The sequence below is a fragment of the Choloepus didactylus genome, chromosome 1 (assembly GCF_015220235.1).
Source record: "Choloepus didactylus isolate mChoDid1 chromosome 1, mChoDid1.pri, whole genome shotgun sequence".
NCBI lineage: Eukaryota > Metazoa > Chordata > Mammalia > Pilosa > Megalonychidae > Choloepus > Choloepus didactylus.
Window position 1 is genome coordinate 73,177,740 of NC_051307.1, and position 16,127 is coordinate 73,193,866.

Genomic DNA, 16,127 nt, shown 5'->3' on the forward strand with positions numbered 1-16,127 from the left:
ACTAACTACAATGCACAAACTCTGAGAATTGAATCTTAGAGCACAGCTTATCAGGTGAATGCTTGCTGCAATGGTCCCTAGACAGTACGCTCTTACAGCAGCCACATCTATTCCTGGGTTGTAATGGTTATCTCTAAATTCTGAGATGCTGAACTCTTTGTGCATAAGCTGGTTGGTCTCTGGAACTTTGGGTATCTGTGTGACACCTGAAACTCAGAGCTAGAGCTCGGCAGCTATGAATGTCAGTGTTACCTCAGCTGTTAAAAAAGCTGAAATAGAGTTCAAACCTCAGTTAGAGATTTGAATGAAGCAGACCTGGTTAGGACTACCACAAATCAGACCAAAGGATAATGGACAATATTGACTGTTTTAAAACTTCAACCTCTTTGTGAGGCCAAGGGAAGAGATGTTTATTTGGTGCAGGATCTATATTTTCTACAGCACATTAAGTAATTTAACTTGTATAGTCAGTTTATTCAAACAGCATAATTACATGGAATTTTCAATATGAAGTGAGATCTGGTAGGTGAAATTCTGATATATCCCAAAGTAATTTGGGCAGAGAATGAGAATATATTTGCAGGGGTCCCCCGGGAAACTGGGGAAAAATGTGGAAATGCTGGACTTCCCCATCTGGGTTATTACTGATATTCTCACAAACACTGAGGACTAACAATTTGGTAGGAGGAGCCTTCGATCTTGTGGTGTGCCCTTGTGAACTTGTTGCTGCAAAGGAGAGGCTAAGCCTACTTAAATTGTGCCCAAGAGTCTCCCCCTGAGACCCTCTTTGTTGCTCAGATGTGGCCTCTCTATCTCTAAGACCATGTGGTAGGTGAACTCACTGCCCACTCCCCTACCCCCAACATGGGACATGACACCCAGGGATACAAATCTCCCGGGTAACATGGGATATGACTCCCAGGGATGAGCCTGGACCTGGCCTCATGGGATTGAGAAAATCTTCTTGACCAAAAAGGGGAAGCAAAATGAAAAAAAAGTAAAGTTTCTGTGGCTGAGAGATTTCAAATGGAGTTGACAGGTCACTCTGGAGGGCATCTTTATGTGCTATATAGATATCCCTCTTTAGTTTTCAGTGTATTGGAATAGCTAGAAGGAAATACCTGAAATGGTTGAACTGCAACCCAGTAGCCTTGTTTCTTGAAGATAATTGCAAAACTATGTAGCTTACTTGGTGTGACTGTGTGATTGTTAAAACCCTGTGGCTCAGACTCCCTTTGTCCAGTACATGGACAGATGAGTTGAAAAATGGGGACAAAATCTAAATGAAAAATCGGGTGGGATGGGGGTGATGGAATGTTTTGGGTGTTCCTTTTACTTTTTTTTTTTTTTTGGAGTAAAGAAAATGTTCAAAAATTGATTCTGGTGATGAGCGCACAACTATATGATGGTAGTGTCAACAGATGATTGTACACTGTGGATGACTGTAGGGTATGTGAGTATATCTAAATAAAACTATTAAAAAAAAAACAATGAGGTATCATCTCACACCTAGAATGGCCATTTTCAAAAACAAAACAGAAAACTACAAGTGTTGGAGAGGATGTGGAGAAAGAGGCACACTTATTCACTGTTGGTGGGAATGTAGAATGGTGCAACGACTCTGGAAGGCAGTTTGGCAGTTCCTCAGGAAGCTAAGTAAAGAAATGCCACATGATCCAGCATTCCCATTACTAGGTATATACTCAGAGGAACTAAAGGCTAGGACATGAATGGACACTTGTACACTGGTATTTATAGTGGCATTATTCACAAGTGCCAGGAGATGGAAACAGACCAAATGTCCATCAACAGCTGATTGGATAAGCAAACTATTGTACATATATAGATGGAATATTATGCAGCTATAAGATGGACTAAAGTCATAACACATGCAGCAACGTGGATGAAACTTGAGGACATTATGTTGAGCAAAATTAGCCAGAAACAAAAGGACAAATACTGTATGCTGCCACTAATATGAACTAACTATAATGAGCAAACTCTTGAGCGTTAAAGTTAACAATACAGCTTATCATGAGGTAGAAAGAGGGTACAGTTTGGGCATTTGATACTGAAGGAATACAGAATGTTCATCAGGATTGATTGTAAAGATCCAGAAATGGATAATGCATAATACTGTCAGTATAATGAAGAAAGCTGACAGTGAGTATGGTTGAAAGAGGAAGGCTAGGGGCATGTATGACACCAGAAGGAAAGACACAGGACAAAAACTGGGACTGTATAACTTAGCAAAACCTAGAGTGGACAATGATGGTGACTAAATGCAGAAATATAAGGAAGTTTTTACATGAGGGAGAACAAGTGAATGTCAACATTGAAAGGTGTTGAAAATGGGAAGATAAATGAGTAAAATACAATCGATGCAAACTAGGATCTATACTTAACAGTAACACTGTAATATTCTTCCATTAATTGTAACAAAAGCAATATACCAAAGCTAAATGTCAATAGAGGGGGATATAAGGGAGGGGTATGGGATTCTTGTTGTTTCCCCTTTTTAATTTTTTTATTCCTTATTATTTTCTTTCCTCTTCTTATTTCTCTGCAGAAGAAATGGAAATGTTCTCATATAGATTGTGGTGGTGAATGCATAACTATGTGGTTATACTGGGAGCTATTGATAATTCACTTAGGAATGACTGTATGTTGTGTGAATAAAAACCTTTAAAAAGCAGAGTGAAATAAGTGCTGGAGAAGATGTGGAGAGAGTAATATACCTATCCACTGTGGGTAAGTGTGGTGGTTTGAAACTGTTATGTACCCCAGAAGAGCCATGATCTTTTAATCCAATCTTGTTGGGTGGAACTTTTGATAGAGTGTTTCCATGGAGATGTGACTCAATAAACTGTGGGCCAGAACTTTGATTAGATTATTTCCCTGGAGATATGGACCCCACCCATTCAGGATGGGTCTTGATTAGTTCACTGGAGTACTTAGGAGAGCTCAAGAGTAGACACAGAGCCCTCTCTCTCTGGCTAAGCCAACTTGAAAGGTGAAATCACTGCCCTCCCCCCTACGTGGGATCAGACACCCAGGGGAGTGAATCTCCCTGGCAACATGGAATATGACTCCCGGGGAGGAATGTAGACCCGGCATCGTGGAACGGAGAACATCTTCTTGACCAAAAGGGGGATGTGAAAGGAAATGAAATAAGCTTCAGTGGCAGAGAGATTCCAAAAGGAGCCGAGAGGTCACTCTGGTGGGCACTCTTACGCACACTTTAGACAACCCTTTTTAGGTTCCAAAGAAATGGGGTAGCTGGTGGTGGATACCTGAAACTATCAAACTACAACCCAGAACCCATGAATCTCGAAGACAGTTGTATAAAAATGTAGCTTATGAGGGGTGACAATGGGATTGGGAAAGCCATAAGGACCACACTCCACTTTGTCTAATTTATGGATGGATGAGTAGAAAAATAGGGGAAGGAAACAAACAGACAAAGGTACCCAGTGTTCTTTTTTACTTCAATTGCTCTTTTTCACTCTAATTATTATTCTTGTTATTTTTGTGTGTGTGCTAATGAAGGTGTCAGGGATTGATTTAGGTGATGAATGTACAACTATGTAATGGTACTGTAAACAATCGAAAGTACGATTTGTTTTGTATGACTGCGTGGTATGTGAATATATCTCAATAAAATGAAGATTAAAAAAAAAAAAAGAGTAGACACAGAAGCTGATGCTTGGAGATGATTGGAGATGCAGACAGGACATTTGGAGATGCTAAGCTAAGAGAGGAAGCCCCGAGTTTGCCCTGGAAAAGTTACGAGAGGAACTCAGATGCTTACAGAGAAATGCCCTGGGAGAAAGAAGCAAGGATGCACAGGAGTTGAGAGAGAGGAGCAAAGACAGAAGCTTAGAGACATTTTGGAGAAAGCCATTTTGAAACACAGCCCGGGAACAAAGGACCAGCAGATGCCAGTCACGAGCCTCCCAAGGTGACAGAGGTGTTCTGAATGCCACTGGCTTTCTTTCACTGAAGGTATACTCTTGTTGATGCCTCAGTTTGGACACTTTCATGTCCTTAAAACTATAAATTTGTAGCCAATTAAACCCACTTTATAAAAGCTGATCCATTTCTAGTGTTTTGCAAAATGGCAGCTCCAGCAAGCTGGAACAGCAGGGAAGCAGAACGGTGTAGTCCCTCTGGAGGGAAGTGTGGTGGTTCTATAGGAGGCTAAGTATAGGGTTGCCATATGATCCTGCAACCCTGTTATTTGGTAGGTACTTGGAAGAACTGAAAGCAGGTATATGAATAAGCCACTTGCACACTGGTGTTTATGGCAGCAGTATTCATGATTTGCAATGGATGCAGGTGGCCTAAGGGTCCACTGACAGGAGAAGGTGACCGTGAAAGGAATACAACAGAATATTGAGTGGCTGCAAGAAGGAAAAAGAAGGAATGAAGTTGTGACACATGCAACTAGATGAATGACCCTTGAGGACATTATGTTGAGTGAAATAAGCCAGAAAGGAAAGGACAAATATTATGAGGCTTCACTAATACAAACGAACTATAATGAGCAAATGCTGAGAACTGAATTCAAGAGTATGGGTTATCAGGGGATAGAACACGGGCAGAAATTGGGCAATCGAGGAGTAGAGAATGTTCAATAAGGTTTATTGTAAAGGTTCCTAGATTGTAAGTTCTTACAGCAGTCACATCTATTCCTGAATTTCAACTGTTATTTGAGATGCTTATTTGGCAAAATATTTATATTCTCTGTAGCAAACTATCTAATTTAACCTGTATGGTCATTTTATTTAAACAACATAATTACACGGAACTCAGAATAGGGAATGAGATCTTGTTACTCTGTACAGGTTAATGTAATACCCTGATACATCCCAGAGTATTTTGGGCAGAAAATAGAAAAGTATTTGCAAAATCCCCTCGAGGGACTGGGGAAAAATGTGGAACTATTAAACTTCCCCACCTAGGGAATTCCTGATACTCTCACAAGCATTAGGGACTCCCAATTTAATAAATCAAGTCCTCGATTTTGGGGCTTGCTCTTATGAAACTTCTTCCTGCAAAGGGAGATGCTAAGCCTACTAATAATTATGCCTAAGAGCCACCCCCAGTGAACCTCTTTTGTTGTGGCCTCTCTTTCTCAGCCAACCTGAAAATACACTCACTACCCTCCCCACTACTTGGGATCCGACTCCCAGGGGTCTAAGTCTTCCTGGCAACATTTGACATGACTCCCAGGGATTACCCTGGCCCTGGTATCATGGGATTGAGAAAGCCTTCTTGACCAACAGGGGGAAAAGAAGTGAAACAAAATAACGTTTCAGTGGCTAAGAGATTTCAAATAGAGCCAAGAGGTCATTCTGGAAGTTATTCTTAAGCATTATATAGGTATTTCTTTTTAGTTTCTAGTGTATTAGAATAGCCAGAAGGAAATACCTGAATCTGTTGAACTGTAATCTAGTAGACTTGATTCTTGGTGATGACTGTTTAACTACATAGCTTTAATCATGTGACCGTGTGACTGAGAAAACCTTGTGATTGACACTCCCTTTATCCAGTGTATGGGCAGATGATTAATAAAATAAAATAGAGATGTTTGGGTTGTTTTAATTTTTTTCTTTATTTTGGAGTAATGAAAATGTTCTAAAATTGATTGTGGTGATGAATGCACAGCTATATGATGATAATGTGAGCCATTAATTACATACTTTGGATGGATTATACAGTATGTGACTATATCTCAATAAAATTGCATTTTAAAAAAATGAAAGAAGAAAATAAAGGAAACCTAAAAAAAATTACAATAGTAAAATTTCAAATCAAATTTTTATTTGATGTTTCAAAATTTGCTTTTCATCTTGAAAACCTGCTTTTTCATCTTGGCTATGCTACAGTCCCCAGTTACTTAATCAAATCCAGAATCCTAAGATGGCCCCCAAATCCATGCCCCAATGTACCAGCCTTGGATATTTCCCTCTCATGATTATGTTGTATCATAGGGCAAAAGGGATTTTGCTGATGTAGTCAAGGTCCCAAATCAACTAAGAAAGAGAGATTATCCTCGGAGGGGCAAGGGCTGGCCTCATAAGGTGAGCCCTAAACAGACTGGGCTCTTCCTCGCCAAAGAAATTCACTTCATGAGAGGGATTCCAAAAGAGGCAGATTCATCTTTGCTGGCTTTAAAGATGGAAGAGACCATGTGGCAAGGAATGGGGGTGACCTCTAGGAGGAGGGAACTGTCCCTGTCAGTCAGCCAGCCAGTCAGCAAGGAAACAGAGACCTCAGTCCTACAATCACATCACAAGAAACTGAATGCTGCCATAATCAAGAAGAGGGCCCTGAGCTCCAGACAGAAACAGCCCAGCCAACACCTTGGCTTTAGCCTTGTAGGACCCTGAGAAGAGAAGGCAGACATACAATGTCCAGATTCTGCCCTACAAAACTGTGAACTAATAAACATGTGCAGTTTTAAAGTCATTGTGCTTGTGGTTATTACTGCATTAGAAAACTCATACAAAGATCTTGCAAAGAGCCTTCATGTCATCATTCTGTGCATAATGTATTTATCATGCTCATAATGATGGATTTAGCAACTCTGCTGAATCTGAACTGACTTTTTAAAATAAAACCCTAGTACCTTACTTGTCATTTTATTTTTCATAGGGAGAAAAGTAAATTTTTAAGCTTCCAAGTTGGAGCATTATTAATAATACAAATGCAAATATTAATAAAATTTTATAATGGTAACTACTACTATTTACATTTAGTATTTGGCTGCTTACTAAGTGTTTTTACAGGAACCATGTAATACAGTGGTAAAAATATTGGGTCTAGAAGTCAGACAGATCTAGGTTAAAATCCAGACCATGACACTGACCTGTCAAGACATGAGAACAAGTTACCTAAATCTCTCCTGCAGTTTTCTCATCTGTTCAATGGAACACCTATAATCCATCTCCTAGAGTTCCTGAGAAGAGAATAGGGCACAACATACATAAAGTATGTGGCATGTGCTCAAGTAAATATTAGGTCATTTTACCCTTTTTATTTGTATTGCCATCACTTCCTCAAAAGCAGGGACCACATCTTATTCATCACTGAATCCATGGTGCCTAGCACAGTGCTTGATACATAGTAGGTACTCAATAAATATTTTGTTAAGTAAGAGAGATTATCTTATTTACACAATCCTGAAATTGAGATGGTATCCCTATTGTAGGTTAAGTTTCTTAGCCAAGTTTTCTTAAATTAGAAAATGAAGAAATACAGAAAAGCAGGTTTCTAACTTCTGGTCCTGTGCTCTTTCCACGGTACTATGCTATACAGCGGCACCACAGATAACTCTTGGATAGCATTTCCACATATTCAGTCCTACTCCTCCAAGAAAAGAAAAGCTTACTCACTATCACCCAGCATTCTATTAAGTGGAATTCTCTATGATTGATTTCTATTTCTTGTTCATGCCTATATTTGCAAAAAAGTATAACAAAGCAAAAATGGTTTCTAATGCCTATGCCACTGAAGTTCACATAATGGGTAAGTATCACTATTGTAATAAATTTGCATTCCACAGTAAGAGTCCTGCACCATTTAACCTTTCCGTGTACAAGAGATTTTTTTTTTCAGTCAAAAATGGGTGCAAAATAGTGACAATGCCAGAAGTTGGTAAGGATGTGAAGAAACTGAATCACTCATACACTGCTGATGGGAATATAAAGTGGAACAGCCACTTTGGAAAAGAGTTTGGCAGTTTCCTAAACTAAACATACACTTCATACAATCTAGCAATTGTACTCCTGGGCATTTATCCAAATAAAATGAAAACTATGTCCACACAAAAGCCTGTACATAATTGTTCATAGCAGCTTCATTTGTAATAGCCAAGGACTGGAAACAACCAAAATGTACTAAAATAAGTGAATGGTTAAATAAACTGTAGTACACCCATACCATGGGATACTACTCAGCAAGAAAACGGAAAATTACTGATACATGCAACAACGTGGATGAATCTCAAGGGCATTATGCTGAGTGGAAAGTACCAATCCCAAAAGGTCATATACTGTATGATTCCATTTATATAACATTATTGAAATAACAAAATTATACAGCTAGAGCACGAATTAGTGCTGGCCAAGTTAGGAATGGTGGTGCATAGTGGATGGGTATGACTAAAAGGGAGCAACATAAGTGAGATCTCTGTGGTGATGGAATAGTTCTATATCTTGATTGTGGTGGTAGTTGCACAAATCTACACATGATAAAATGACAGAACCATATATATATTTCTGTCAATATGAATTTCCTGGTTTTGATATTGTACTAGAGCTACATAAGATATAACCATTGGTGATAACTGGGTGAAGGGTACATAGGACCTTTCTGCTCTATTTTTCCAACTTCCTATGGATCTATAATAATTTCAAAAAAGAAAAATGTATGCCAAACCAAATATCCAAAACCCCATGTGTGCCAGTTTGAATGTATTATGTTCCCCCAAACACCATTATCTTTGATGTAATCTTGTGTGGGCAGAACTATCAGTGTTAAGTAGATTGTAATTCTTTGTGCCCCACCCAACTGTGGGTGATCACTCTGATTGGATAATTTCCATGGAGGTGTGGCCCCGCTCATTCAGGGTGGGTCTGAATTACATCACTGGAGCACTATATAAGTTCAGACAGAAGGAGCAAGCTGCTACAGCCAAGAGGAACACTTTGAAGAAAGCACAGGAGCTGCAGATGAGAGACAGTTTGAAGACAGCCATTGAAAGCAGACTCTTGCTCCGGAGAAGCTGAGAGAGGACAAATATCCCAAGTGCAACTAAGAGTGGCATTTTTGAGGAACTGCAGCCTAGAGAGGGATGTCCTGGGAGAAAGCCATTTTGAAACCAGAAGTTGGAGCAGACACCAGCCATGTGCCTTCCCAGCTAACAGAGGTTTTCCGGACACCACTGGCCATCCTCTAGTGAAGGTACCCGATTGCTGATGTGTTACCTGGGACACTTTATGGCCTTAAGACTGTAACTGTGCAACCAAATAAACCCCCTTTTATAAAAGCCAATCCATCTCTGGTGTTTTGCATTCCGGCAGCATTAGCAAACTGGAACACCATGGTAGAATTTTCGACATTCTCCATAACAAAACAGTACTTTCTCATTTTAATGACCCCAAAAGTAACTATAGTTCAATTTTGATAGGATACTTTGAAAACAAAGAAAGATAAAACAACCACATACAAAATTATATACATTCTTTTCATCACCTATCCTATTACTCCTTTCCCAACCATCTTCATTCTGTCTTCTGGCCTTTCAAGCCTTGAACCTTGAGTTTACCTCTCAGTGACCTACATGACACTATGATGCATGCCTGAATGAAGCCTATCTAGCACACATATTTTCTCTAGAAGGCACATCACAGCCTTTGTGCACTTAAGAAAAAGAGACAGCATTTCAGCACTATGCTTGGGGCCTATTTTAAACGACATCACCAAGGAAAAGTATAAAAATGTGGCACTAAACATATTGCAAAAAAAAGGATACTTGTTTACAATATGAGAGCTGAAACAAGAAAGTAGACCATCTGAGAATGTGCAGGTCCAGGCAACTCCAGTTTTTTGCTACTCTGCATGTCCAACAATGACCATGAAAGTACCCACAAGTATTGATTTGAGGGTTACAAATAAATTTTAGCAAATAGGTGAATTCACAAATACAGAATCAGCGAATAATGAGGATCAACGGTATCTATTTTCATCTCCATGTTAGAGATGAGATCATTTGAACTTAGTGAAGTAATTTCTCAATGTCATATAGGGGAACAGTAAATTGTAGAGAGGGGATATAACACAGTCCTAAATAGTGTCAAAATATCTCATCAAACCAAGTGCTCTATTCCCTGCTAACAGACATTTTGCAACATTAAATTAATGATGTAACAAAAAAGGCAAATAGTTGATCCAAATGAACTGTTCTGACCCCTCTAAAGCAGAGGCTCTCAAACTACGCTCCAATCCTGAAATCCCAAGATGGGTAATATACTGATGATACTAAATAGAGCTTGCAAAATAGAAAGTGAGTATGCACTTGTATCTGGTTGAAGAAATCAGCTATCATGGCAAGAAACAGAAAAGAAAGGAAACAGTTTATTTCAGCCAACTTTACTGCTTTATTCAATTTACCAACCAATGCTTGTGAACAGAAGGCAGAATCATGGTACCATAACCAAGCCTGAATTCAAAGAAATTACATTGGATCCCTAGCTCTCCTACACCTTGACAAAGGGAAAGAACACCAAAACAAGGCTAAGCACAGGAAAACTCAAGGAATCACCTATGTTACCCTGATTTTTTTTTTTTTTTAATCATCATTTTATTAAGATATATTCACATACCACGCAGTCATACAAAACAAATTGTACTTTCGATTGTTTACAGTACCATTACATAGTTGTACATTCATCACCTAAATCAATCCCTGACACCTTCATTAGCACACACACAAAAATAACAAGAATAATAATTAGAGTGAAAAAGAGCAATTGAAGTAAAAAAGAACACTAGGTACCTTTTTCTGTTTGTTTGCTTCCCCTACTTTTCTACACATCCATCCATAAACTAGACAAAGTGGAGTTTGGTCCTTATGGCATTCCCAATCCCACTGTCACCCCTCATAAGCTACATTTTTATACAATTGTCTTCGAGATTCATGGGTTCTGGGTTGTAGTTTAATAGTTTCATGTTACCCTGATTTTTAATCTCCTAATTATTCTTCTAATCATTCCTTCTGGAGGGAGCATGGCTAGGACTTGCCAACAAATTGATCAAAATGTAAGGATGAAAAGAAGCTAAATAACTGGAAAGAAAAGGCTGGAAAATTAATCTTGTGAAATCTTGGATGGCAACAAATTCATCCCAATAGAATAATCCTCAGACCAAAAGTTGGAGAATCACATACTATACCAATTAACAAACCGCAAATGAGTTTTCTGGGAAAAGTAGAAAAGTTTTATTTGATAAAACTCGTGATCTTAAACCTGCTAAAAACTGCATCAACATTTATTACTAATAGGCTAACTAGTAGGAACAGGTTGCTGCAGAACAAATAAAAAGGAAGTTTTAATAGACTCTTACCAATGCGGTATTTTAGCTCTACGATTGTTTCGCCTTCTCTGCTTAGTTCTGTTACTTCACAAGTGTAGTTCCCAAACTTGGCATCACTCTTCTCCATCTTCAAAGAGGCAATTCCATTTAGTAATTCTGATGGTGTGATGTTTGCACTCGTAAAATTACTGCTGGCATTGGACTTCTGTTTATTTCCATCAAAGGTGAAAATGTCTTTTCCTTTAAATTTCCACTTAACATACATATCTTTAATGTTTTTCGACTCGACATTATTAACAATGCAGGGGAGGACAACAGTTTTATTGCAAATGGTGACTTCTACAAATCTGGTTGCATTAAAGGTTAGCTGAGCTGAACCTGGAAAAGAAAGAGAAAAATGTTTCCTTTAACTTCTAGAATTTCATACTTTAAGTTCTTAGGTATGTTACAAATTCTTAAGACAAAAAGCAGTGCTTTGATTGTTCACTTAAATAAGCAATGCAGCAATAGAGAAGATCAGCAAGGTAAAAACAGAAAAATAATTATTTTAATATTAATGTGCAAGGTTGGTAGATGAGACTATAACTTGTCCTTATTTATTCTCAGTAATACAAAGTATACATTACTATGCATCTTGAGAATGAGTTCAGCAACTGTGTTGAAATATGCAGGTGCAGTTTCTGGCTTTCGAAGCTTTGAAGCAATCTTTACTACCTACTGGTATATGTAGAAAAATATTGTTCTTACCATGGAAAAATTTTGATTAGAAAATCAAACCAAATATTATTTTCAGTCTCAACTTCTATATACTTCTTCTAAACAGAACTTGCTAAACTGATATGAAGTTTATCTCTACCCTTATGCTACATTCTCAGAAAAATGGCCAGTTCTACTGTACGTTAAGACACAAAATAAATTGGATGAATCACATCACATCTTTCCACTAGGATGGAAAGTCTTAAGAATGCTAACAAGATAAAACATTCTCTGTAGCTGTTTTCCCACTGAAAAATACAGACAGCAGTAGACATTGTATGCGAGTGTTATAAAGGGTTACATACAATTGAATGACATCTTCCCACTTCCACACTTCACTGAGACTATAGAAGGATTTTCAAAAGCATATTACAGATATTCCTTCATCCAAGATACCATAAACCAGTCAAAATTAAGCTAAGAAACAAGTTAAAACCAGGAACAAGTACTGATAATAAATATACTACCAATTCTTCTCAACAGGATAAACTATCCGTTGTTTCCTTATAAAAGATTGGGAAAGTGAAGGCAGTAAGTCATCATTCATCTAAAATGTTCAAGAATGCTGAGAACTCATAGTTGTCTTCCATGTTCTTCAGCCATTAAAGGATCATTGGTAGAGATGTTTTATCAATTCTTACCTAAGTAGTTAGTTGCCTTTTCCCTTAGAAAAAACAAAGGACTCACATATATAAATAGGAATTACCAATTGTGTTAATATTTCATCCTTAATATATCTTTCTTCTATACAGACTGGAATAAAAATCAAAGGCATAAGATATTCCAGGAATATTATTTATTAGTTAATAAATGCCCACTGAATTAAATGCTAAGATGCATAGCGGAACATGAACAGGACAATATTCAGCAAGAGCCTGAGTCCAAATCCTATCTCTGCCACTCTTTAGGATATGACCTTAAGCAAGTCATTTAACTTTTTCAATGCCTTGGTTTGTTCTATGTAAATAAGAGAATCAATAATATATACGGGGCCACTTCACAGAACTGTGGTGAACTTCAAATAAGAGAAAATATGGGTAAGTGCTCTGTAAACAATACTGTGCTATAAAAATGTAGGATGATCTATAAAAACTAGACAATATGGCATTTTAATGTAATCATGTGGTCCTTCATTAACTGGCAGATCCAAACTGCTACAGTTCCAGGAATTTGCAGCCTGAACCAATCTGGTGGGCATCGTCAGCTGACCTCTTCCCAGTTCCCCAAATTTCTAGCCACCCAGATATGAGGAATTGTTGCTGATCAAAGGTGGGGTTCTCTTCCCGATGCCCATAACAGCCAATCTATGACACTGGGGGGGCTTCAAAGGGATCATTTACTGCTGTGTGAAGCAAGGAGAAGAGCTGGCCAATGGGCCTAAAATCTGTATCCCCGAACTCAGTAACCAAGTCTTACAGTACCCAAGTTTTACAGTATCCAAAGACAGGCAGCTTTATGATAGTAAGTGTAATGTCTCAAGATGATGAAGTTAGAGACGATCTAATTATTTGTGAGGTGCAGACTGAATACATGCCTAGTCACAGAATGAAGGTAAGAAAATGGTGGCTTTAATATTATGATGGGTGTGATTTTTAGTATTATAATAAGGTATAAGTCATTTATAGGTTAAGATTTAAGCTACTGCACATGTCAGGCAGACCAATTTTGGTTAGACCTAGCTTCATCTAGTATGACAGCGAAGGAATTGGGCTGACTCAGTTCCTGCATTAACAAACATTAAGGGATTATCTTTGTGATCATAAGACTCCAAAGTTACAAATCAAGTTAAGAGGGTCCAAGCAGGACCAGTCACAAGGTTTTTTGTTTTGTTTTTTTAAATGCAAATTTATTGAGATATATTCACATACCAGATAATTGTCCAAAGTGTACAATCAATGGTTCATGGTATCATCATACAGTTATGCATTTATCAACACAATCAATTTTTGAATATTTTCATTACTCCAAAAAAAAAGAGAGAGAAGAATAAAAATCAAAAAAAAGCACCCAAAACATCCCATATCCCTTATTCCCCCTGTGCTAGTTTGGATATATTACGTCCCCCACAAAGCCATGATCTTTTAATCCAATCTTGTGGGATATTTGGATTCGGTTGTTTCCACGGAGATGTGACTCACCCAACTGTAGGTAATACTTTTGACTAGATTATTTCCATGGACATGTGGCCCCGCCCATTCAGCCTGGGTCTTGTGGAGTCCTTTGAAACAGTGGGCCCAGACCCAGACACTTGCTGACGCTGTGAGATGCTGGCCCACAGTTTGCTCTGGAGAAACTAAGAGAGGACAAAACACCTCAGAGGAACTGAGAGAGACTTTTGGAGAGGTGCTTGGGACCTGACACTTAGAGATGCTTGGAAATGTTTGGAGATGCTAGTCCAGAGACACTTTGGAGAAAGCCATTTTGAAACCAGAACCCCAAGGCAAAAGGTCAGCAGATGCCAGCCACATTGCCTTCCCAGCTAACAGAGGTTTTCTGGACACCACTGGCCATTCTTCAGTGAAGGTATCCTCTTGCTAATGCCTTAATGTGGACATTTTCATGGCCTTCAGACTGCACATTTGTAACCTAATAAACCCCCTTCTACTAGTTTGTATATATTATGTCCCCCAGAAAAAGCCATGTTCTTTGATGCAATTTTGTTGCATTGATTAGGTTGGATCCTTTGGATTAGTTTGTTTCCATGGAGATGTGACCCACCCAACTGCAGGTGATAACTCTGATTAGATAATATCCATGGAGGTGTGGCCCCGCCCATTCAGCATGGGCCTTGATTAGTTTTCTAGAGCCCTATATAAGAGCTCAGACAGAAGGACTCAGAGCCTGCTAAGAGTGACACTGTGCAGCTGCAGCTGAGAGACACATTTTGAAGACAGCCATTGAAAGATGACACTGACATTTTGGAGTACGCCATTTTGAAAAGCAACCTGGGAGCAAGCAGATGCTAGCCACATGCCTTACCAGCTAACAGAGGTTTTCTGGATGCCAATGGCCTTTCTCCAGTGAAGGTACCCTATTGTTGATGCCTTACCTTGGACATGCTATGGCCTTAAGACTGTAACTTAACCAAATAAACCCCCTTTATAAAGGCCAATCCATTTTTGGTATTTTGCATAAGGCAGCATTCGCAAACCAGAACAGCCCTTTATAAAAGCCAATCCATTTCCGGTATTTTGGATAAAGGCAGCTCTAGCAAACTGGGACACCCCCTATTATTTATTTATTTATTTGTCTTTGTTTTCTTATTCATCTGTCCATACACTGGATAAAGGGAAGTCACAAAGTTTTCACAATCACAAGATAAAGGTTACCTAGTTATACAATCATTATCAAAGATCAAGGCATCTGGTTATAGTTGAGCGAGTTTCATACTTTCAGGTATTTCCTTTTGGCTATTCTACAATACACTGGAAAGTAAGAAAAAGGCATCTATATAGTGATTGAGTCATCATAATTATTTAACTCTTAATTTCTTGGTTACAGAAGCCCCAGGCAAAACCTGGACTTCCAATTGCAGTCTCCAAAACCTTGGAGTTCTGAATTACTCATAGTCCATAGTAAGTTCTAGGTTTGAGCAGGAATGATTTCCCCTGAGAAAGAAGCCTTGAGGGGAGACTACAGTGCACAACAAGGAAAGAAGAAAGGGGCTCTATGTTTCAATTAGCAATGAAAAGTGTTGGAAAATATAGTGAAAAATCCTGCTATGGACAAAAGATTACTGAGTGCTGAGCACTGTCTAACAGACAACATGATTACTGGATTCCACAGGGGTCTGTGCCTTTCACTGTCTTCGAGCTATTCTAAATTTCTGTAAACCATAAAAAACAATGTAATACAAAGATTCATGTCCATAGAGATGCAAATAAATTGTACTCTGCAACTATTTCCATCCTGTGGAAGAGAAGATTCCAAACCATCTCATTTAACTTTCCTGAGGGTGTTAGCCAGTTTTGCCTCTATTTGCAAATCCATTTCAGCATTCCTGATGGCCTGTAAATGGGTCTGTTCTTCCAATTTTCTCTTGAAAGGGTTTCACCATTTTACTGTTTTCAATCATTTATTAATGAGTAAAATAAAACCTTTGACGTGTTCATTTTATATTTGTTTCATGATTTTACCTTTAAAAAAAATATCTTTCAAAAAGAGATACAAAGGACAAGTTCAGCTATCTTTTCGAACTTCAATTTTTAGAAGGTCCTAGACAAGAAGTGGTCTGCAAACATCCCACAATTTCATAACTTACATCTAGAGAA

The 16,127-nt window shown here is 38.4% G+C and overlaps 1 protein-coding gene across 3 annotated transcripts in view; it reads right to left on the reverse strand.

Annotated features, from left to right (window-relative positions):
* CD47 (CD47 molecule) overlaps positions 1 to 16,127 on the reverse strand; it is a 75,769-nt gene that overhangs the window by 47,075 nt on the left and 12,567 nt on the right. For all 3 annotated transcript variants that reach the window (XM_037835148.1, XM_037835142.1, XM_037835137.1), the window contains exon 2: positions 11,131 to 11,478. In XM_037835148.1, the coding sequence (XP_037691076.1) occupies positions 11,131 to 11,478 (348 nt within the window). The remainder of the gene's footprint in view (positions 1 to 11,130; positions 11,479 to 16,127) is intronic.